At 19.5% G+C, this 24,000-nt stretch overlaps 11 protein-coding genes across 11 annotated transcripts; 7 read left to right on the top strand and 4 right to left on the bottom strand.

Moving 5' to 3' along the window:
* Positions 1–399: 399 nt before the first annotated feature.
* On the bottom strand, positions 400–1,863 carry pheSA (phenylalanyl-tRNA synthetase, alpha subunit; the record flags this gene model as incomplete). The annotated part of the gene is made up of 1 exon (XM_632260.1): positions 400–1,863. The coding sequence occupies one exon, from the start codon at positions 1,861–1,863 to the stop codon at positions 400–402; it is 1,464 nt and encodes a 487-aa protein (XP_637352.1).
* A 1,357-nt stretch (positions 1,864–3,220) lies between these two features.
* On the top strand, positions 3,221–5,540 carry vatA (vacuolar H+-ATPase A subunit; the record flags this gene model as incomplete). The annotated part of the gene is made up of 3 exons (XM_632259.1): positions 3,221–3,223; positions 3,588–3,798; positions 3,898–5,540. The coding sequence occupies 3 exons, from the start codon at positions 3,221–3,223 to the stop codon at positions 5,538–5,540; spliced, it is 1,857 nt and encodes a 618-aa protein (XP_637351.1).
* Positions 5,541–5,785: 245 nt separating this feature from the next.
* Positions 5,786–7,453, bottom strand: DDB_G0287139 (hypothetical protein; the record flags this gene model as incomplete). Its single annotated transcript, XM_632258.1, has 4 exons — positions 5,786–5,829; positions 6,484–6,843; positions 6,947–7,302; positions 7,398–7,453. The coding sequence occupies 4 exons, from the start codon at positions 7,451–7,453 to the stop codon at positions 5,786–5,788; spliced, it is 816 nt and encodes a 271-aa protein (XP_637350.1).
* Positions 7,454–8,562: 1,109 nt separating this feature from the next.
* Positions 8,563–8,847, top strand: DDB_G0287137 (hypothetical protein; the record flags this gene model as incomplete). The annotated part of the gene is made up of 1 exon (XM_632257.1): positions 8,563–8,847. The coding sequence occupies one exon, from the start codon at positions 8,563–8,565 to the stop codon at positions 8,845–8,847; it is 285 nt and encodes a 94-aa protein (XP_637349.1).
* Positions 8,848–9,114: 267 nt separating this feature from the next.
* On the bottom strand, positions 9,115–9,333 carry DDB_G0287191 (hypothetical protein; the record flags this gene model as incomplete). Its single annotated transcript, XM_632256.1, has 1 exon — positions 9,115–9,333. The coding sequence occupies one exon, from the start codon at positions 9,331–9,333 to the stop codon at positions 9,115–9,117; it is 219 nt and encodes a 72-aa protein (XP_637348.1).
* A 2,780-nt stretch (positions 9,334–12,113) lies between these two features.
* Positions 12,114–12,840, top strand: DDB_G0287189 (hypothetical protein; the record flags this gene model as incomplete). The annotated part of the gene is made up of 2 exons (XM_632255.1): positions 12,114–12,248; positions 12,352–12,840. 2 exons carry the CDS (start codon positions 12,114–12,116, stop codon positions 12,838–12,840), a joined length of 624 nt encoding a protein of 207 aa, XP_637347.1.
* A 236-nt stretch (positions 12,841–13,076) lies between these two features.
* Positions 13,077–14,389, top strand: DDB_G0287135 (hypothetical protein; the record flags this gene model as incomplete). Its single annotated transcript, XM_632254.1, has 2 exons — positions 13,077–13,978; positions 14,095–14,389. 2 exons carry the CDS (start codon positions 13,077–13,079, stop codon positions 14,387–14,389), a joined length of 1,197 nt encoding a protein of 398 aa, XP_637346.1.
* A 123-nt stretch (positions 14,390–14,512) lies between these two features.
* DDB_G0287187 (hypothetical protein) lies at positions 14,513–16,303 on the bottom strand (the record flags this gene model as incomplete). Its single annotated transcript, XM_632253.1, has 1 exon — positions 14,513–16,303. One exon carries the CDS (start codon positions 16,301–16,303, stop codon positions 14,513–14,515), a length of 1,791 nt encoding a protein of 596 aa, XP_637345.1.
* Positions 16,304–18,236: 1,933 nt separating this feature from the next.
* DDB_G0287133 (hypothetical protein) lies at positions 18,237–20,486 on the top strand (the record flags this gene model as incomplete). The annotated part of the gene is made up of 1 exon (XM_632252.1): positions 18,237–20,486. The coding sequence occupies one exon, from the start codon at positions 18,237–18,239 to the stop codon at positions 20,484–20,486; it is 2,250 nt and encodes a 749-aa protein (XP_637344.1).
* A 617-nt stretch (positions 20,487–21,103) lies between these two features.
* On the top strand, positions 21,104–22,040 carry gtf2f2 (TFIIF subunit; the record flags this gene model as incomplete). The annotated part of the gene is made up of 4 exons (XM_632251.1): positions 21,104–21,262; positions 21,301–21,321; positions 21,362–21,676; positions 21,789–22,040. The coding sequence occupies 4 exons, from the start codon at positions 21,104–21,106 to the stop codon at positions 22,038–22,040; spliced, it is 747 nt and encodes a 248-aa protein (XP_637343.1).
* A 750-nt stretch (positions 22,041–22,790) lies between these two features.
* DDB_G0287129 (hypothetical protein) lies at positions 22,791–23,438 on the top strand (the record flags this gene model as incomplete). Its single annotated transcript, XM_632250.1, has 3 exons — positions 22,791–22,909; positions 23,040–23,260; positions 23,359–23,438. 3 exons carry the CDS (start codon positions 22,791–22,793, stop codon positions 23,436–23,438), a joined length of 420 nt encoding a protein of 139 aa, XP_637342.1.
* Positions 23,439–24,000: the final 562 nt, after the last annotated feature.

Raw genomic sequence — 24,000 nt, 5'->3', positions numbered from 1 at the left:
ACAACCATATTATTGGATATTTGAGTTTTTTAAAAGGAAAATTATTAAAAAAAAAAAAAAAAAAAAAAAAAAAAAAAACTAAAAATAGAATTCGAAATAAAATTATAAAAATCTTTTTAATTGGTGGGGTTAATAATTTCATTTTTCGCTTAAAAAACTTTAAATCTAATAATATTATTTTTAAAAAAAAATAAAAACCATCAAATTTTAGATATAAAATTGTATTTCAAAAAAAAAAAAAAAAAAAATAATCAAAAAAATTTTGAAAAATAAATTATTTAAATATTTTTTAAAATTTATTTTATTTAATTTAATTTTATTTAATTTTATTTTTTTATTTTAAATAATAATAATAAATTAATTATTTTATTTTTTTTTTTTTTATTTTTTTTTTTTTTTTTATTTTGATTCAAACATACAAATTGGATTATTTTTAATAAAGTTTACATTAATACTATTACCAAAGATTGCACGAATATTATCTAAACCATATTTAATCATAGTTGGACGTTCAAGTGATAAACCCCAAGCAGCAACTCTAACATTTTCAGGAATACCCATTGGTAATAAAAGTTCAGGTCTAAAGATACCAGAATTACCCAATTCAACCCAACGTTTAAGAATTGGATGATAACCGAAAATCTCCATTGATGGTTCAGTATATGGATTGAAAGCTGGTTTAAAACGAACATTATCAATACCAAGACGTTTAAAGAATTCCGAGATAACACCAATTAAATGACCTAAAGAAATGTCAACATCAGCAATAACACCTTCGACTTGATGAAATTCGGCTAAATGAGTTGCATCCAAAGTTTCATTACGGAAAACACGATCAATTGAAAAGTATTTCTTTGGTTTAAAACCATTTTGAGCCAATTTATATAACATACGAGCACTAACAGCAGTGGTATGAGTACGAAGAATATTCTTTTCAGCTTCTTCAAGTTTCCAATCATAAATCCAACCCAATGAACCATAACCACCAACACTATGAACTTGTTTAACACGTTCACAATATTCATCAGAGAAATCATGACTTGTCTTTGGATCCTTTATGAAAAATGTATCTTGAAGTTCACGAGCTGGATGTTGTTGTGGTTGAAAGAGAGCATCGAAATTCCAAAATCCATTCTCTACGAAATTAAAAGTTGGCATCTCTTCAAAACCCATATCTAAAAAGATTTGTTTAAATTCATTCTTTACTTTATTCAATGGATGACGATAACCTTGTTCTGGTACAACACCCATTGCATTGATATTGACTTTGAATGATTCTTTTTCCCATGAATCATCTTTTAACATTTCAATTGTTAAATCTGATAATTCCTTTGAACGTTTATTATATTGTTCACCTTTGGTAACACGATAATATGATAATTTCTTTTCTTCAATAAATCTTGATTTCTTATATTGTTCTAAGGTTTTCGAATCCAATTTACTTAGGTCTGGAATTGAAAGATCAGATTTAACAATATCATTAATTGATTCAACTTTTTTAAAGATTTTACCAGCTTTAACTTCAATCCAACCTTTATTTTTGGCTGATCCAAATGCTGTTGCACCAAATTGTTTATTGGCATCAGCTGGTGACATACCTTGTTCTGTTAAAATATTATATAATTTTGCTTCTGGTGATCCATTAATTAAAATATCTTTACCAGTTTCTGTTAAACAATTTACAATTGAATCAATATATTCTAAACTAATTGTATTTAATGATTCCCAACTTTTTAAAATTCCAACAACATCATTATAATTCCATGTTGAATCAATTTCATTACTCCATTCTCTTGAATTTTCAATTAAATTATCTTTATCTAATTTTTCAAATAATTTTGAATTAAAAATTTCTTTATTCATTTTTTTTTAATTTATATATATAAAAAAAAATAAAAAAAAAAAAAAAAAAAAAAATTTTGACGAAAAATAAAAAAAATTTTTAAAAAAAAAAAAAAAAAAAAAAAATTAAAAAAAATAAAAAAATAAAAAAAAATTAAAAAAAAAAAAAAAACTAACGACGAACTTCTATAATTAAAAAATTCATATTTTTATTTTTAGAAAAAAAAAATAAAATAATAATAATAATAATAATAATAATAATAATAATAAAATTAATTAATTGATTTTTTTTTTTTTTTTTTTTTTTTTTTATAATGGGCTGGTTTAAAATAAATAATTAACTTCAAAACTCAAAGATTTTTAATTATGAAATAAAAAAAAAAAATAAAAATAAAAAAAAAAAAAAAAAAAAGAAAAAAAAAGTTTATAAAAAAAAAAAAAAAAGTTTTGGAATTTGTTTATTTAAAAAAAAAAAAAAAAAAAAAAAAAAAAAAAAAAAAAAAAAAAAAAAAAAAAAAGTTAAACAGAGTCAAATCACCATTTTTTCTGTTTAAAATAAACGCTCAAAAAAAAAAAAAAATTTTAAAAATTTTAAATTTAAAAAAAAAAACCCCGGGGGAAAATTAAACCGGGCTGGAAAAATTTTCCAAATTTTTTTTTAAAATTTTTTTTTTAAATTAAAAAAAAAAAAAAAAAAAGCATAAATTAAAATTGTTTTAAATTCATTGTTATAAAAGAAACAAAGTTTTTTTTTTTTTTTCCCATTATTTAATTATTATTTATTTATTATTTATATATATTTTTTTTAAAGAAAAAAAAAAAAAACTATAAAAAATAATGGTATGTTAAAAAAACTAAAACTTAATATCATATATACACACAAAATTTTTATTTTTATTACCTTTTTTTTCATTTCCACAAAAAAAAAAAAAAAAATAAAAATAAAAATGAAAATAAAAAAAATAAAAATATAAATAAACAATTCAAAATAATCTATTGCCCACACAAAAAGGATATTTTTATTTTTCTAAACAAAATTTCACCAAAAAAAAAAAAAAAGAAAAAAAAAAAAAGAGGAAATTAGATAATTAAATGTTTAATTGTTTAGTTTCCAAATCGATCATAAAACTTGTCAACAATTACAGGCTCAAACCATTTTTTTTTTTTTTTTTTTTCATTCGTTATTTCCCCAACCAGGGTTTAGAATTTTTTTTTTTTTTTTTAAATTTTTTTTTTTTTTCTTTGTAATTTTTTTTTTTTTTTTTTTACAGAAAATCTAATTTTTTTTTTATTCACAAAGTTTTTTTTATTTTATTTTTTTTTTTATTTTTTTTTTTTTTATTTTTAATAAAACTTTTTGTAACATAAAACATACAAAATGGTAAGAACCAACCAAAAAAAAATATATTTTTATTTAATTTCCTTTTAAAGGAAAAATTAAAAATAACAATAAAATAATATAATTTTTTTTATTAAATGATGATATATCAATATATTTATAAAGATCAAATGATTAAAATTTTTTTTTAAACCAAATGATTGATTATATTTTCATTGCATGCTAAATCATAAATTAAAAATAAAAACATACTTCACACAATTTACGATCATTCATTCACTCACAATAATATATATATACACACACACCAAATAATTATTTATTTTGTTTGTTTAGATTAATAATAATAATAATAATAATTTAATATTAATCATAATTTTTTTTTCCAAAAAATAATAATATTTAGTCAAAAAATTCAGGTTTACCATCATTCGCTTCAACTGAAGCTGATAATTCACAAGGTTTTGTATTATCAGTATCAGGTCCAGTCGTAATTGCTAATCAATTAGCTGGTGCTGCTATGTACGAGTTGGTTCGTGTAGGTCACAATCAATTAGTTGGTGAAATTATTAGATTAGAAGAAGATACTGCCACAATTCAAGTTTACGAAGAAACTTGTAAGTACAATTAAAAAAAATAAAATATATAATATATATATTTATATTAATAATAAAATAATATTAATATATATATTTTTTAATTTTTTATTTAATAAGCTGGTTTAACTGTTGGTGATCCAGTATTAAGAACTCATAAACCATTAACAGTTGAATTAGGTCCAGGTATTATGAATAATATTTTTGATGGTATTCAACGTCCATTAAATGCAATTGCAGAGATTACAAAAGGTATTTATATTCCAAGAGGTATTAATACTCCATCATTAAATAGAACTATTAAATGGCCATATCAACCAGATACCAAATTAAAAGTTGGTGACAATGTTAGTGGTGGTGATATTTTTGGTCAAGTTGTTGAAAATAATTTAATCATCCATAAGATTATGGTTCCACCAAAGGAAATGGGTACCATCGTAGAGATTGCACCAGCTGGTGAATACACTTTGGATCATGCACTTTTAACCATTGAATTCGATGGTAAACGTAAACAATTAACTATGGTTCACAATTGGCCAGTACGTAGTGCACGTCCAGTCATTGAAAAACTTCCATGTAATTATCCATTATTAACTGGTCAACGTGTACTTGATTCACTTTTCCCATGCGTACAAGGTGGTACATGTGCTATTCCAGGTGCTTTTGGTTGTGGTAAGACTGTAATTTCTCAATCTCTCTCTAAATTCTCCAACTCTGATGCAATTGTTTACGTAGGTTGTGGTGAACGTGGTAATGAAATGGCTGAAGTACTTATGGAATTCCCAGAACTCCATACTAAAGTCGGTGATAAAGAAGAACCAATTATGCAACGTACTTGTTTAGTTGCCAACACTTCAAATATGCCAGTAGCTGCTCGTGAAGCTTCTATCTACACTGGTATTACATTGGCAGAATATTTCCGTGATATGGGTTTAAATGTTGCTATGATGGCTGATTCTACCTCTCGTTGGGCTGAAGCTCTTCGTGAAATTTCTGGTCGTTTAGCTGAAATGCCAGCAGATTCTGGTTATCCAGCTTACTTGGGTGCTCGTCTTGCATCTTTCTATGAAAGAGCTGGTCGTGTATCATGTATTGGTCATCCAACTCGTATTGGTTCAGTTACAATTGTCGGTGCAGTCTCTCCCCCAGGTGGAGATTTTGCTGATCCAGTCACTGCTGCCACTTTAGGTATCGTCCAAGTATTCTGGGGTTTAGATAAAAAATTAGCACAACGTAAACATTTCCCATCCATCAATTGGTTAATTTCTTTCTCCAAATATATGCAAGCTCTTGATACTCATTATGATCAAATGGATCCAGAATTCGTTCCACTCCGTACCAGAGCCAAGGAAATTCTTCAAATGGAAGAAGATCTCTCTGAAATCGTCCAATTGGTCGGTCAAGATTCTTTAGGTGAATCTGAAAAGATTACCATTGAAGTCGCTCGTATTATTCGTGATGATTTCCTTCAACAAAATGGTTTCTCTCCATACGATAAATGTTGTCCATTCTTCAAGACCGTTTGGATGTTAAAGAATATGATGACTTTCTACAATTTAGCACAAAAAGCTGTTGAATCAAGTACCGCTGATAATAAAGTTACTTGGAATCAAATTAAAAATGAATTAAAAGAAATCATTCACAGAATTACTTCAATGAAATTCCAAGATCCAACTGACGGTGAACAAACTTTAACTGCTCATTTCTCAACTCTCAATGAAGATATCATTACTGCTTTCAGAAACTTTAGTGATTTAGTTTAAAATAAATGATATTAATAAAAAATAATATAAATATATAATAGTAAATAAAAAAATAAAAAAAGTAATCTAAACCAAAACAATAATTATACTTTGCATCATTTTTTTTTTTTTTTTTTAAAGATTCCTCTCAGGTTGTGTTTGCTGTATTTTTTATTATTATTTTTATTTTTATTATTTAGCATGATAGAGGAGATTATGGTGGTGTACTCATTTATTAAGAGGAGCAGCTTGATTGATACCTCTTTTTAATTTACAACGAATTGTTTGTAAACGTGATTTTGCATTTTAGCTTTTAAATATAATTTATATAGTGTTTGATATCTTCGAAATATCAATAAAGAATATATATATTTAATTTATCCATACTTTTTAGTTAGCATTTTCTTTGGTAGGTTATTTAATTAAAAAAAAAAAAATTCAATTCATATTCTTGTTTGATAAACATAATAAAAATTAGTGAATATCCCGTCTTGTTAGTGTTTATCACTACGAATGACTGTCCTAAAAAAAAAATTATTTTAATATAATAAAGAAATAAATAAAATATATAAATATAAGAGTATATAAATAGTAAAGTAAATAAGGTAAATATAAATAAAGAAAAAAAAAAAAATAAATATATAAATAATTTTAATAATAATTTAGATATATATTGATTAAAAAAAAAAATAATAAATTAGAAAAAAAAAAAAAAAAAATTAATATAATAGTTATTAAAAAAAATTAATAGATTCAATTTAAATATTTTCGACTCGGTTAATTCGTCTGTCATTACTAATCTTTGAATAAATATTAAATAAAAAAGAAGGAATGTACTATTTAAAAGTGTTTTTTTTATTTTTTTATTTTAGATTATTAGTTAGAATAAATAATGATTGTAAAGTTTTAAAGATTTTGCTTAACCAACCACTTTTTCAACTTTAATTTTTTTTTTGTAAAATACCTTTTTTCAAAAGATATTCATTAACCAATCCCTTTATTTTTAAGTCTGTATCTTCTCCTATAATACAGTTTCCATGTTCTTTTTGTATTACCATCATTATAAGTTTGCCTACATAAGATTTAAATTCCTCTTTGGTTTCAATTTTTGTTTTATAATAGGGTTGGAGGTACTTTTTAATAATTTCGACATCATTTCCAAGTGAATCTATAAGATGTTTGTACATATAGGCCATTGCTCCTATTTTTAAATTTTTATCAATTTCAAATGTAAAGGATTTTGGTAAATCTTCACCGATATTCCTTGAATTAGTTTTTTTGTATGATGGATTTGTTTTGTTTTGAAGTGGTATTACTGCTCTATCTTGAAAAAATATCATTCTTACATGTGTTTTTATATTAAATAGTTGGATTTTGAACAAATTTAATTGGATCGTTATTTTTTTCACGAAATTTATAATATTCACTATGCATAATTAAATGTGGACCAATTAATAAACTTTCAGTTTCCAAAACTTTCTCAAATCCTTTAATTGTTTCATCATCATTTTTGGACCAAAAGAGATCACCATATTTAACAGTTTGAGTTTTATAGGATTTGCTGTGATACTTTCTAAATAAATTCGATTTTACAGCCAAAGTATTAATTGGACCTGATGACATATTCAAATTTGTAATTGCATTGGTTTCTTTAATTAAATCTGATTCTAAACTATTTGCCATCAAAGAACCTATGCATGCATTCATAATTTCTGCATAGTATATGTTGGAAACTGCCATCATAGCTCTAACCTTTAAACAACCAGTTGTAGGATTTTCATGCCTTTAAGTCTAAGATCAAAAGTTGGAACAGTTTGCCCGATATAATTGAATCATCACCTTTGGTGCAAATGTAATTTATAAAAAAATTTTCTAAACCATTTAATTGAAAGTCTTCTTGACACTTTTTCACAATATTCAAATTGTAATTGCATTGTTTCTTTAATTAACTTTTTATTCCAAATTATTTGATATTATATAACCAATGTAGCATTCATAATTTCAGCGGCCTGGTAAATATTTAAAACGGCCATCATTTCTATAAATAATCATATTAAAACTAAAAAAAAAATAAAAATAATAAAAAAAAATATATTAAATTAAAAAAAAAAATAAAAAAAATAAAAAAAAAAAAAAAAATAAAAAAAAAAAAAAAAAATTCCAAATACAGATTTTTGAAAACACTTCCAAGAAATTTGGTGAAAAAAATTTTAGAAAAAAAAAAAAAAAATAAAAAAAAGAATTTTAGATTAATTTTTGGATTTATTATTTTTAGTATAAAAAGTGTAACTTCCTTATTTAAAAAATTTTAATCTTTAAACAAAAAAAAATAAATAAAAAAAAAATAAAAAATTAAAAATTAAAAAAATAGGAATGTCTTATTATGATTAACCATTATTATTTATTTAATCATCATCTTTTTTTTTTTTTTTTTTTAAAAAATTTTTGCAAGTAATCGATATGTTTGAATATGTTTATTACCTGTTAGATATCCAATCTCGATTCTTTTCCTTGATTTTAGGTATTACCATCTTTTCTTCTCATTTGAATGAATGATATATCAATTTAAATAACTATGTCATAACTTAATTTCTTTTTTTGAATAATGTGGTAAAATTCTTGAATAGTCAAAAACACCTTAAAAAAAAAAATAACCCTTTACCATTTTATTAAGATTTAATTGAGGGTTTATTTTTTTAAAATTCAATTGAGGGTTTATTTTTATATTGAAATTATTTTTTTTTTCTTTTTCCATATTTTAGTTTTAAAAAAAAATTAATAAATAAAATAAAATAAAAAAATAAAATAAAATAAAAATAAAATTTTAAGGTATTTCTATTTTTTTATTTTTTATAATTAAACTTACAAAAAGAATAAAAAGGAAAAAAAAAAAAAAGAAAAAAAAAAAAATTATTTATTTGTAAATGCAAGTTGCATTTACAATTAATATTTTTTAATATTAATTAATTAATTTATAACTTGTTTCACGTTAAAGTTGTCGGTGCAGTTAAACCTCTGGTGGAGGTATGCCAAAATTTTTAAGATGGCAACTTTGAAAAAATTTGAATATTTTACTAATTTTATTAATTTTTATAATATAGATTTTGCTGATCCAGTCACTGCTGCCACTTTAGGTATCGTCCAAGTATTCTGGGGTTTAGATAAAAAATTAGCACAACGTAAACATTTCCCATCCATCAATTGGTTAATTTCTTTCTCCAAATATATGCAAGCTCTTGATACTCATTATGATCAAATGGATCTAGAATTCGTTCCACTCGGTGTACCAGAGCCAAGGAAATTCTTCAAATGGATTTACATACCATAGATCAGTAGCGCTCAAAATAGAACCATAGGTACAGGTAGAATTTTATAAGTTAAAATTAATTTATATCAATATACAGATGTTACTTTTAAATCAATTGAATTTCAAAATAGATTTACATTCAAATTTGTAGAACGTCATATGGTACAATACAACAAGTAGAATTTCAAACCAATCAAAATAAAACAAATATATATATTAAAATAATAAATGGGATTATTTAATTTATTTTTTATTTTATTTTATTTTATTTTTAATTTCAGAATTATTTTATGGTGATGATAATGATGATGGTGGTGATGGTGGTGATGGTGGTGATGGTGGTGATGGTGGTGATGGTGGTGATGAAGGTAGGTGGTGGTGATGATGATGGTGGCTGTGGTGATGGTGGTGATGAGGGTAGCTGTGGTAGTGGTAGTTGTGATGGTGGTGGTGATGAGGGTAGCTGTGGTGGTAGTTGTGATGGTGGTAATTGAGACGTTGTTTCATTTTTATTTTCAAAATCTTGTTGTTGGCTTTGGCCACTACTTGAACATTCAATATTATCATTTTTTGATTGATTTTGTTGTTTTTCAAACTCTTATTTTTCAAACTCTTGTTTTTCAAACTCTTTTTCCATCCATGCTACAGTGCTTCTATATTTTGCATTCCTGGTAGCATATTGAAGCATTAAACGTTTATTTTCAAATTTTGTTTCTTGGATCTTTTTCGTCAACTTCTTTTACTTTTGCACGACCTATTTCTTTTTTGTTCTTGTGATAAATAATTTCTTTTTTTAAGATTTATGTAATAATTTATTTGTTCTTTTTCTTATTAAGAAAATCTTTATCAAATATACTATTATAGCTATACTTGAAGGCACAAAGGTACAAATTAACACAATTGTGCTTTTGTACTTATATATTAATTCCATTTTCCTTGTTTTGTTTATTATTATTATTATTTGTGCTATTAATTAAAAGATTTATCACTTGAATTATAACTTTTATTATACAGAATTTCATCTTTAGAATATTGAAAAATATATCCACTCCATGATTTACTTTCAAATGCTATTTTTAATAATAACTTTTTTCTAAAAATTGTGGTTATAGTGTTTTTTGGCAGTAGATGTTTATTATTGATGATTGACTTGTTTCATTAATTGATGGTAAATTACATGTTATTGTTGTTAAATTTATAAATTAAATATTATTACTTTGTAATTGATTATTAACCTCTATTGTAATATTTGAAATATAATATAAAAGTTATTAGACTGTTAAATTCCCTCCAATAGTATAAACTATTGGTTTTGGATATTCAATTTCAAAATCACAATAATTAATAAAATAATCAATAAAAATTTGGACCTTTATTACTATTATTTCAAGAATTATTTCAATTATTATTTACATTGGTCGAATTACTTGAATCATTTGAAACTATTATTATTTTAATCTACTTTTAAAACATTATAAAAAGATTATTATTTTAAAAAATTTATAATTAATAAAAAAAAAAAAAAAAAAAAAAAATTAAAAAGAAAAAAAAGGAAAAGAATTTTTAATGGATTTTACTTAAATATTTAAAGTGATAAAGTGATGCTTTTGTTACATAGAACAATTTAAAAGAGAAAAAAAAAAATAAAAAATAAAAAATTAAATAAATTACTTCTATATACCATTTGATTGAGTTTTATTTGTGTTTATTGAAATATTTCTGTAAAAGTTAATAATAATAAAAAAAAAAAAAAAAAAAAAAAAAAAAAAAAAGGCAGACAAAAAAAATGAGGAAATTTTGGCTTAATTTTATTTTTAAGAACTACGTTTTTTTTTTTTTTCGAATTTAACGTTATTTTTTTTTACTTTTCTTTTTTTTTACTTTTTTTTTTCAAATTTTTTTTTCAAATTTTTTTTTCGTTCCACTTTTTTTTATAAAAGAAAAAAAAAAAAAAATAAAATTCATTCAAATCAATTTGTTGTGGTGCACCAATAAAATGTCTTAAGGTTAAGAGTAAGTTTTAAAATATATTTTTTTTTTTTTAAAGAATAATTTATTTTTGGGATTATTTATATGATGAAAACCTGTTAGGGACATCTTAAAGAGAATGATGAAATAAAAACATTACTTCTTCTATAACATCTGACAAAATATCTCAAAAAAAATAATTATTTAAATAAATCATTTTTTTTTATAAAAAAAAAAAGATTAAATTATTAACATATTATTTTTATTATTTATTTCTAGAAAATTGCCTTGTTTAATAGTTCAGTTTAATTCTTGGTATGCAGATGCCTCCAAAAAAAAAAATTAGTTTTTAAAAACTTTTTTTTCCCCTCATGAAATAAAGGTAAGAATTAAATTACAATTATTCGAACCAATTGATAGATATGATGATTTTCATACAAGCATATGTCTGATTGTAAAATGAGGACATCTTTTTTAACACGTCTGATTTATCAATTGGTCCTTTAATAATTTTCTATTTTTTTTTTTTTTTAAAAAAAAAATCAGTTATTAATATTATTTTTTAATTTAAAATTTAGAACCTGTACAAATAAAAAAATAACTAGCTCTTTGTTTTAAAGTCTTGCTATATAACTGCATTTTAATTGGTATGTTAATTTCTTTTTTATAATTTTTAATTAGTATTGATTTATTTGGTTATTTAATGATGTGAACCCTTGACGAGCGGACTGAGTTTTATTTGCGGATAGAAACATTACGTGTACAAAATTTTTGTCTGATAATAACCATTTAAATATTTATAAATTAAATATTAAATAATATTTCTAAATTAGTTTCTAACATTAGTATTTTTTTATTATTTAATTAGCTTTGTGGGGTTTTTTTTTTATATTTTAAAAAAAATATTAAATAAAATAATTTATTTTTATAAAATCTAAAATTTTAATTTTTTAATTAATCATGTTTTTTTTATTATTATCTAAATTGAATATTTTGGTTGTTTAATAATATTTCCAAAAAAAAAATTAATATTTGTTTTTAATTATTTTATAAAAAAAAAAGGAAATTATAATTTCTAAATGAGACATAATATAAAGTTTTTATTATTAATTTGATTTATTATTGATTTATTTAATAATCAAATAATGATAAAAAATAATTAAAAAAAAAAAAAAATGGAAAATTTTTTTATTTTTATAAAAAAAAAAAAAAAAAAAAAAACCAAATTCATTTTTTTTTAGTTTTTTTATTTTTTCACTCTTTTTTTAATTGTATGGTTTTATATATTTATATATAATAATAATAAAAGTAAAAATAAAATGTTTTTAAGAAGTTTATCAAACAAGTTAAGAAATTTAACAGGTTCACCATATGTATTATTTCCTACATTAGTTTTGGCATTTTTTATTTTCAATTTAATGTCAACAAAAATTATGTCACAATTAAGTATTAATGTAAGTATTGAGTGTTTTTTATTTTTAAAAAATTATTTATATTTTCTTATTATTATTATTAAAAATATTAAATAATAAAAAAAAAAAAAAAAAAAAAAAAAAGTTATTAGATTCATATTTAATAGGTTATACAAAGACTCAAGCAATTCAAACATTAGAATTATTAGGACCAAAAGGTAGAGATTTATATATGACAATGTATACAAGTTATTATGATATTATATTTCCAATTCTTTTAGCAATTATTGTAATTTCAATGTTATCAAAAACATACCCAATCTTGGGTTATGAAAATCAAAAATCATTTAGTGACCTTTATAATTTAATACCAATTTTAGGTTTAATTTTTGATGAACTTGAAAATTATTGTCATTATCAAATTTTAAAAAATTATCCATCATCATCAATTGATACTTTTATTTATTTTGGTTCAAACTTTTGTTTACTTAAATATGTTTTCATATTTTTTGGAATCTTTGTATTAACATTAGGTTTCTTTATAAATATATTTTTATTTATTAAATTAATAATTTTTTCAAAAAAAAATCAAAACCAAAATCAAAATCAAAATAATAATAAAAAATTAAAATAAATAAAATAAATTTAAAAAAAAAACTATAGTTAATTTAAAATAAAAAAAAAAAAAAAAATAAAAAAAACAGAGATTCGTTTTTTTACGTTTTTTCATAATTTTTTTTTTTATTTTTTATATTTTTTTTTTTTTTTGCCTTTTTTTTTTTTTTTATATTTTTTTTTTTTACAGATTTTTTAAAAAAAAGTTATATTTAATTAAAAAAAAAAAAAAAATAAAAAAAAAAAAAAAATAAAATGATTAAAAATATTATTAAAATTACAAATAATTGTAATATTAGGAAAAATTTATTTATTGAAAATAAAAATATATTTTATAATTTTAATAATTTTAATAATAATAATAAAAGATTTATTCGTTTAAAAACTCAAAATATAATAAAAACAACCGAACAATTTGATGATTTAGAACCATTATATTTAGATGTTGAAGGTATTGATATAAATGATTCAAAAGTTATAACAATAACGAATGGAAATAATAATAATAATAATAATAATAATAATAAACAAATTGATAAAACAATAACAACAACAACCACCACCACCTCTGAATTATATGGTAAAAAAGTTAATGAAGATATGGAAACAGAATTTAAACCAAGTTTATTAAAATTATTAAAAGATTTAAATATTAAATTTTCAAAAAATGGCAATGATGACTTTGAAATTCCAAAAATTATAATTGATAGTTTAACACATTGTCCAAGTTTACAAAATGAAGCAGAACAAAATAAATTAAGATTTTTTGGAGAATTATGTTATAGACATTCAATTTCAGATTCAGAATTTTCATTTAATGATCAATCAATATTTGAAGAGTTTAGAGAATCAATTAAAAGTTCTTACTTTTTAAGAGAACGTTGTAAAGATATTGGTTTATCAGAATTTATTCGTTTTCAAATTAATTCAAATTCATTTTATAAATCAATTTATTTTAGTCATTATTCATATCGTTGTTTAATTAAATTCATTGGTGCACTTTATTTAGAAACTGATTTTAAAACTGTTCGTAATTTCATTCATACTCAAATCTTAAGACAACCCCAACAATCTTTAGAATCTTTTATATTAAATAAACCTGAATCAATTTTAATTAAAAATTTTTCAAATTTTAAATTAGAACCACCAATTATAAAGTAATTATTAAATTTTTAAAAATATACATGAGAAAAAAAAAAAAAAAAAAAAAAAACAATATTAATATTATTATTATTATAATTTTTTTTTTTTTTTTTTATTTTTTTTAAAAAAGAACAATCCCACCAAAAAATGATTTTCCACTTTATTCAACCATTATAAAAACAGGTTCGACAGAAGTTTCAAAAGCATTTGGTGTTTCAAAAGATGAATCTTATAATTATGCAATTGAATTATTAAATAATAAGAGTGATTCTTTTTCAAGTTTAATGTCTTTACTTATTTCAAAATCAAATAATAATAATAATAATAATAATAATAATAATAATAATAATAATAATAATAATAATAATAATAATAATAATAATAATAATATAAATAATAATAATAATCTTCGTAAAAGAAAATAAATAAAAAAAAAAACAAAATTAAAAAAAAAAAAAACAAAATTTATAATCAATTTATTATTATTATTTTATTAAATAAATAAAAAGAATATTTTAATTTACAAAAATTTATTTTATTTTTATTATTTACAAAATACTAATATTTGAATAATTTTCTTTATTATTAATTAAAAATTCAATAATTTCAATATTATTATTATTATTATTATTATTATTATTATTGTTACTATCATAAATATTTGATGGTGACCATTTTATTAAACTTGATGATAATCCAATTGATTTTCTGTAATTATTTAATGATTCTAAAACTTCATTTGAACTAATTTCACCAAGATTATTATTATTGTTGTTGCTAATATTCATACCATTTAATAAAAATGTTTTTAAATTCCATTTCATTTCAATTGATATTTGATGTAGATTTAATGAACCATTTGAACTACAATCATGAAATTTCTTAAAATTATTATTATTATTATTATTATTATTATTATTATTATTATTATTATTATTATTATTATTATTATTATTATTATTATTATTATTTATATTGTTATTATTAGAGAAATGAAATATAGATTCAACGGGTGATATATTATTATCTTTATAAATTTGATTTAATAAATTTTTAATTGAATACATTTTTGAAATATCTAAATTTTTGAAATGAATTGTAATTTGATTATCGTTGTTGTTGTTGTTGTTGTTGTTGTTGTTGTTGTTGTTGTTGTTGTTGTTGTTGTTGTTGTTGTTGTTGTTGTTATTATTGGTGGTGCAATATTCAATTAATTTTTCAATTTCCCAATCAATTGATGATTTTGATACAACAATTATATCTTTTATATTGGTATTTCTTTTATTTATAATCCATTTTAAAAATTGTAATGATAAACCTTCTTGACCCGTAATTAATACTGTCTTACCAAATTTATCATCTTCCTTATCGATTTTATTTTTATTATTAAAATTTTCATCAATCATTTGATTATATTCTTTAAATATTTTATTATTTATAATTTGAATTATATTATTATTATTATTTATATTATTATTATTTATATTATTATAATTAATAAAATTCGTCATAATTAATTCAATATTATTGAAAATATTATTATTATAATATGAATTATTATCGAAATCAATTGAAATGAATTGATTATTATTATTATTATTATTATTATTATTATTATTATTATTATTATTATTATTATTATTATTAAAATATTTAATTAAACCAATTAATGATGAATTTAAAAATGAATTATATTGTGAATTTAATGATAATAATAAAATTTTCATATTATTTGCATTATGTTTTTTTAAAATTTCAAAGAGATGAATTAATTCTGAACAATAAAATTCAAAATTCTCTTGAATTAAAGGTTCTAATCCTTTGGCAAATACAATTAAATTATCATTATCTATATCAACTTTTGGGTCGAATTGATCTGTTGTAAAAATTAATTTAGTTGATTTTGAAACTTTATAATAATGTTCATATAATGGTATTAAATTTTTATGTTGACTTGTTGATCTATAAATAATTGTATTATTATAAATTTTATTACTTTTTTTTAAACCAATTGCTCTTTCAATTTCATCTTCATCATAAATATTATTTATACTTGAAAAAAATGATGACAGTGATATAATTGATGTTGAAGAAGTTGATGATTCTTTACTACAACTACAATTACTATTATTATTATTATTGTTATTATTATCATCATTTATTAATTTAATATCAATAATTTCTTTTTTTTTAATTGTATACATTTCATTTTTTATATTTTGTGATTTATTATTATTATTTATATTATTATTAATATTAATATTATTATTATTATTGATTTCTTTCATTCCTTTTTCTATCTCGTTTTCATCAAAATGATTATTATATAATAATATCATTTCTTTAATTTTTAATTTTTTTTTTTATTTGTTTTTTATTATTTGTTGAGAAAAAAAATATAAAAAATTTTATGTATAAAAAAAAAATAAAAAATAAAAAAAAATAAAAAAAAATCATTTTCTTATTTTTTTATTAAAAAAATAAAAAAAAAATAAAAAAAAAATAAAAAAAATAAAATTATCCAAACCACCTGATTTGGACTATTTTTTTTTTTTATTTTTTTTTTTTTTTCAAAACCACATTTTCTTTTTAATAATTATTTATTTATTTTTTTATATAAAAATAGATATTAAGTTCAAAAAAACAAGTTTTTTGTTATTTAATTGTATATCAAATTTTTTATTTTTTTTATTTTTTTTATTTTTATTTTTTTTATTTTTTTTATTTATTATTTTAACAATTTTTTAAAGCCTATATTTAAAAAGGAAAAAAAAAAAAAAAAAAAAATGGATAATTTTAAATTTTTAGCCTTAATTAAAAAAAAAATCAATTGGATAGATTTAAAATTAAATAATTGGTATAAAAATCTAGTCAATTGTTATTTTAATTTAAATGGCAAAAAAAAAAAAAAAAAAACACTGAATTGAGATTATTTTTTAAAGATTTTACCCTATTTAGTTATTTGATAATTTAAAAATCCACTTTAATATCTTTTTTTTTTAATAAAAAAAATATTTAAAATTTTCAATTCATTGGATCTTTTAAAAAAAAAATATAGATATTTTTTAAAAAAAAAAAAATCTCAATTAATCTTACTAAAAATATCATCATATAATTTTTTTTTTTTTTTTTTTTAAAATATTTTCAAAATAAAGCTTTGCAACAAAAATGGTAATTCCATATTAATAATTTTAATTTTTTTTTTTTTCTTTTTATATCTTTTTTTATTATTTTTATTTTTTTTAATTTATTTATTTTTATAATTTTTTTTTTTTTTTTTTTTTTTTGATATGCTAAAAATAACTTAATCTTTTTTTTTTTGATTCAAGGATTTAGTGGTGATAAAAACAATTTTAATTTATTTTCATAAAAGGTTCACACTATAATTTGAAAACAAACACTCAATTCTATTTGTGATTTGGTTGAGGCCAATATTTTTATTTTTTTTTATTATTTTTTTTTTTTTTTAAAAAATTATATTAATAACCCCACACCACCACAAAACAATGTGTTTATATTTGAAACCACATTGAATGAGTAACAATATTTTTTTTGATAATAAAGGTAAAAAAAAAAATTGGGGGTGATCAAATTTTTGATTAAAAAAAAAAAAAAAAAAAAAAAAAAAAGTAAAAAAATAATTTTAAAAATAAAATAACAAAAAAAAAAAAAAAAAATAAAAAAATAAATAAAATTAAATAAAAAAATTAAATAAAAAAATTAAATTCCTTTTTTCTCATCATTAAAAAAAAAAAAAAAAAAAAAATTAATTACTGTAAAATTACAATATATCTGTAAATAAAAACAATTCAACACATAATTTCAACCAATTATATATATCTTTATTTTTTTTTATTTTTTTTATTTTTTTTATTTTTTTTTTTTCATAAAATTTCAAAAAAATAAAAAAAAAAAAAAAAAATAAAAATAAAAAAACTCCACCAATTAAAGTTAAATTTACAATATCAAAAGATTTAATTAAATTTTTTATTAATTTTTTTTTTTTTTCAATCAAAAAATCTATTTTAAACTTTTTTTTTTTCACAAACAACATTACATATCTTTTTTTTTATTTTTTTTTATTGTTTTTTTTTTTTTTATAAATTAAAATTATTGTAAAATTTGTAAATAAAAATAATTATCTTCATTCTATCTTTACATTTGTAAATTATATAAATAAAAAATATTTAAATATCTTTTTTTTTTTTTTTTTTTTTTTTTTTTTTTTTTTAAAAACAATTTAAATTTTTTTAAAATTTAAATAATAATAAAATGGAGCCATCATCATCATTTCCTCCATCATCACAATCACCTCAATTACAAAATACTACAACCACAACAACCACAACGACCACATCATCATCACCCATTAGTAAAAGTAATATTAAAAGCTATATTAAAAAATCCAATAATTATAATAATAATTTAAATAATTTAAATAATAAAAATAATAATAATAATAAGGATAATAAAAATAATAATTCTAAAAGTACCAATCTTTTAGAATTAAATTGTATTTGGGAAAATCAATTCCCTGCAGTTTTACAACATTTAACTTTAATAACATATTGGACTCCAATTTTTAATAAATTATCAAAAAAACAAAAAAAGAATATTTGGAATTTGTGTAATGTAATGGCTGATTTCCAAAATCAACAATTATCAATAACAGATCCAAGTCAAAATCAAAATCAAAATAATAATAATAATAATAAAAAGAAAGGATTAATAGAATTTTCAATTTTATTTAAAAATTGGATACAAAATCCAATTGAATATCAATCATCAATTACAATTTTCTTTTCATCAATTGGATATTTGGTAGAATTAAATATTTTAAAAAATGATTATTATTATCCTTTATCAGATACATTAGTTTTTTCAAATAATTTTGATTCAAAAAATCCACTTCAACATTTACAATTACAAAATCCAAGTTTAAATATGACAAAACAAAATAATTATTATATGGATTGTTTAAATAATTTAAATAAACAATATTTACAATATAGTAATAATAATAATAATAATACAAATAATAATAATAATAATAATAATAATAATAATTATAATAATAATAATAATAATAATAATAATAATAATAATAATAATAATAATAATAATAATAATAATAATAATAATAATAATAATAATAATACAAATAATAATAATATTCAAGTTCATTTTCAACCATTACAACAATTATATAAAAATCCTATTGGATCACTTAAAAGAAATAGTAGTAATTTAAAATCATCACAATCATTAAATCATATTACATCATCTGCATATACTGGTTCTTCAGCATCCAGTTTTTCATTACCAACATCTCCATTTACCTCACCACAATTATTGAGTGGTAAAAATAATATTGATTGTGCAGATTATGATGATGAAGATGATGAAGATGATGAATTTGATTCAACTGATGAAGAAACTTATAAACCTCCACAAAGTAGCCCAATTACAATCAATAATAATAATAATAATAATAATAACCATTATCATCACCTCCATAATCACCATAATAATAATAATCATTATAATCATTATCATCACACTACTACTAGTAATAATCAAATTAAAAAAAATATAAACAATAATAATAATAATAATCAATATTTATCACCAAATAATCAATTTAAAAAAATTAAAAAAGATCATTTTTCACCAACATTTAATTCCAATTTGGATAGTAATGTACCATCATTATCAGACTGTAGTGGTGTTTCATCACCAAATTCAGTGCACAATTGTAATACTGAAGATGAAGATGGTATTGATGATATTGAATCTATTAATGATGAAATATTTGATAGTGATGATGAAGATGATTTATCATCTTCAACAGCATCTTTATCATCATTCAAAGGTTTAAACTTAACTTCATCTTTAAATAATTTACCACCACAATCACCAATTCAATCACAATCACAATCTCAATCCCAATCAAATTCATTACAACATACACCAATAATTTCTTCAACTTCAATATCAACACCAAATCTTCATTTAAATTTAAATAATAATAATAATAATAATAATAATAATAATAATAATAATAATAATAATAATAATAATAATAATAATAATAACAATAAATTAAAAAATTCTGCAAATAATGCAGTTCAACCAATTAAAAATTTAATTGATGATGCAATTAAAAAAAATGGTGATCATATAATTTCTTCATTATCTTATTCAAAGGGAAGTCTTTTAAGTAGTAAATCAATTGATCATATACCCACAATTACTGTTCCATTTACTTCTCAAAAATATAATAATAATATAAAAAATAATTCAAATAAGAAAAGCAAATTATCAACATCTTCATCATTTTATGAAATGTCAACATCAAGTTCACCATCATCATCTTCAACAATTTCAAATTCTGCAAATTCGTCATCAAATTCAATTTTTAATACTTTAGATGCATTAGCTTTTACTGCAAGTAAATTTGGTGAAATTGAAGGTGATGCATCTACTAATCAATCAACAACAAGTTTAAATGAATGTCTTTGATTGATTAGTTTTTTTTCTTTCCAAAAAGGTTCATGTCAATTTATATATATATGTATATATTTATTTTAAAATTTCAACAATTGTTGGAAATCGAATTTCCAACAAAAAAAAAAAAAAAAATCTTTCCACTTTTTTTAATTAAATAAATAATTAATTTAATTAAAAAAAAAAAAAGAAAAAAAAATATAATTAATTTAATTGTATTATATATATTTATAAAAAAATAAAAAATAAAATTTAATTGGTTTTATTAAATTAATTATCTATGTATAAAAAAAAAAATTAAATAATAAACTCCATATTTTTAAAAATTATTAATTATTTTTTTTTTAAAAAAAAACAAAAATAAAAAAAAAAAAAATATATAAAAAAATAAATAAAAAAATTGAAATAAAAAAAAAATAAAATAATCTTCTTTTTAATAATCTAATTTAATTGAATGTAATTATTTTTTTTTTTTAATTTATTTTTTTTATTTTTTTTTTTTATTTTTTATTTTTTTTATTTTTTTTTTATTCCCAACTTTTTCATTTTTTTTTTTTATTTTTTTTTTTTATTTTTATTTTCATTTTAATTTCACCACAAAAACACTTAAATATATATTAAAATAGAAAATAATGAGCGAAGAAAAGAATGATGCTTTAGTAGGTGAAGTTAATACAGATAATGCAGATAATCAAGTTTGGTTAATTAAAGTACCAAAGTTTTTATCAGAAAGTTGGCAAAAGATTGGTCAAGGTGAAATTGGTCAAATTCATATAAAAGGTGGTGACAATGTAAGAATTTATTTCTTTATTTCTTTATATATATATAGTATAGATATAAATATATAAAAGTTTTATTTATTTAATTATTTATTTATTTATTTTATATAGATATCATTATCATATGGACCAGATGTTGGACAAGAATTTCAATTAATTACAACAGCAAATACATTAGATAATCAACCATTAAAAATATTTTCAGAGGATAAAGATGGTGCATTAGCATTGGAAGGTAATATAGGGTTAAGATGTGATATAAAGATTGATGTTGAATCACCACAATATAGAGATCTAATGAAATCAAGACATACTAAATATAATACTAAAACTAGAATGACTCAAGTCATTGATGAATCCGAACTATTCACTCCAACACTTTTCGATGCAAATAAAGTTAAAGTTAGTACTGTTGGTATTACTCAAGTAAGTATTATTTATTTATTTATTTTTATTTTTTATTTTTTATTTTTTATTTTTTTTAAAAAAAATAAATAAAAATTTTTATTAATTCTCATTTTATATCAAAACTATAAAGAAAAAGAAATCTACAGACAAAAAAGAAAAATTACCAGAAGATGAAGTTCTTGATCTTATCTTCAGTGCATTTAGAGCAGAGAAACATTTAGATCTTAAAACATTGGAATCATTTACAGAACAACCAAAGAATCATTTAAAGACAATTTTAGAGAAAGTTTGTATCTTAAACAAAAGAGGACCTTACCATCATTTATATGAATTAAAACCAGAGTTTAGAGATAAAGATAATTCAAAAGATGAAAAGAAATAAACAAATATTTATATATAAAAAGAAAATTTAGTAAAAACAACAATTATATAATATAATAAAACTTTTATTTCAAAAATAATGATAAGATTAAAATAAAGAAAAAAAAAAACTTTTTGTAAATTATAAACCACAATCATCATTAAATGTTACTCAATAAGAAACAATAAAACAAAGATTTGAAAAATTAATTGTTGTTTTTACTAAATTATTACCATTATTTTTTTAAAACTAAATTTTTTTTTTTTTTTAATTTTAAATTTGCATTATTTGTTTAAGTGCAATCATTGTTGCTTCTGTCATTTTTATTATTATTATTTAATTTAGAATTGACAATTTTGCTCGTTGATAAAGGTTTTAAAAGAAAAAAATAATAATTAAAAAAAAAATAAAAAAAAAGAAAAAAAAAAAATAAAAGAAAATAAAAATAAAATAAAAGATTAAGAAAATAAAAATAAAATAAAAGATTAAGCATTACATAAAATTTTTAAATAATCAAATTTCAATTCAATTTTGAATACCACGAAATTTTTATTTTTAAAATAAAATTATTTGAAGCCGAAAAAAAATTGATCAATTTTTAAAAATTTTTTTTTGTGGGTTTCAAAAAATATCTCATAGCCTGGTGGGATAAAACCAAAATTTTATTTTTTTTATTTTTTTTTTACTTTTTTTTTTTTTTGTTTTCTTTGCTGTTTTTTTTTTTTTTTTTTTTTTATTGTAGAATTATTAAATCAAAGTTATTCATAAAAAATGAAATTCATTGTATCTTTATTAGTTGCTGTATTATTATTTGTTGGTATTACAAATGCTGCAAGCTGTTCATCAAATAGAAATGCATTTTATTGTGCATTAAATTCTCCACCATGCTTGTAAATATTTAATTCTATTAAATCTTCATTCTATCTTTGTCATCACCACCATCATCATCAATACTAATTTTTCTTTTTTATTTATTATTTAAAAAATAAAAAAAAAAAAAAAAAAAAAAAAAAAAAAAAGTTGGAAAGCTTTAGGTCATAATAAATTTGCTTGTGTTACAATTAGAAGAGAATCAGCTCTTGATGCAATTGAAAATGCAGTTGAAGTAACTGAAGAATACCAAGGTAATAGTGTTTGTTCTTATCTTTCCGAATCAATTTGTAATGAAAGTTCACAATATGGTTGTCAATGGGAAAATGAATCATGTAATAAAGTTGAAGGTGAACAAGAAAGTTTAAAGAGTAAGAATTTTAAAAGAATTATTTTTCCTTTTTTTTTATAATAATTAAATACTAATATAAAACTTTTATTAACTTTTTTTTTTTTTTTTCTTTTAAAGAGTTTTGTGAATCAATTAAAGGTAAATTAAGTTGTGTTTTATCAAATTGCCAATGGAGTGACAATCATTGTCATTATTAATAGTTTATTTTTTAAAAATTAATTATAAAGTTTAAATAAATTTTTTTTTTTTATTATTTAAATATTTATTTTATTTTATTTTATTTTATTTGTTTTTAAATAATTGTTTTTTTTTTTTTTATTTATTTATTTATTTTTATTTGTTTTTTTTTTATTATCATCAACATTTATAATTAAATTTAAAAGTCTATGATTTTTAATAGTTTTTAATTTTTTATAAAAGAATAATTTATAAATTATTGTTATTAAAGAACAAGAGAAAATTACAATAGTAAATAAAATACCAATTAAATTAAAAGATAAATTTCTAATTATTGAAGTATTAATTACGATTAATATTGAAAGTTGAAATAGATTTAATAAATTTTCAACTCTATACATATGATCTTTTCTTTGTGGTGAGAATGCAAATTGTGAATAAGAGTAAACAATTTGACAAATTACTAAAGCTGAAAAATAAACGGGTGGATTATACAATAAAGTTACAGATAGTGAAGTGAATAGTATAGTTTTAAAAACAAATATTAAATCCCACCATCTAAATTCTTTTCTATAATGATTT

Source organism: Dictyostelium discoideum (assembly GCF_000004695.1).
Source record: "Dictyostelium discoideum AX4 chromosome 4 chromosome, whole genome shotgun sequence".
NCBI lineage: Eukaryota > Evosea > Eumycetozoa > Dictyosteliales > Dictyosteliaceae > Dictyostelium > Dictyostelium discoideum.
The sequence above is the reverse complement of the archived record's forward strand: the minus strand, read 5'-3'. Positions and strand labels throughout refer to the sequence as shown.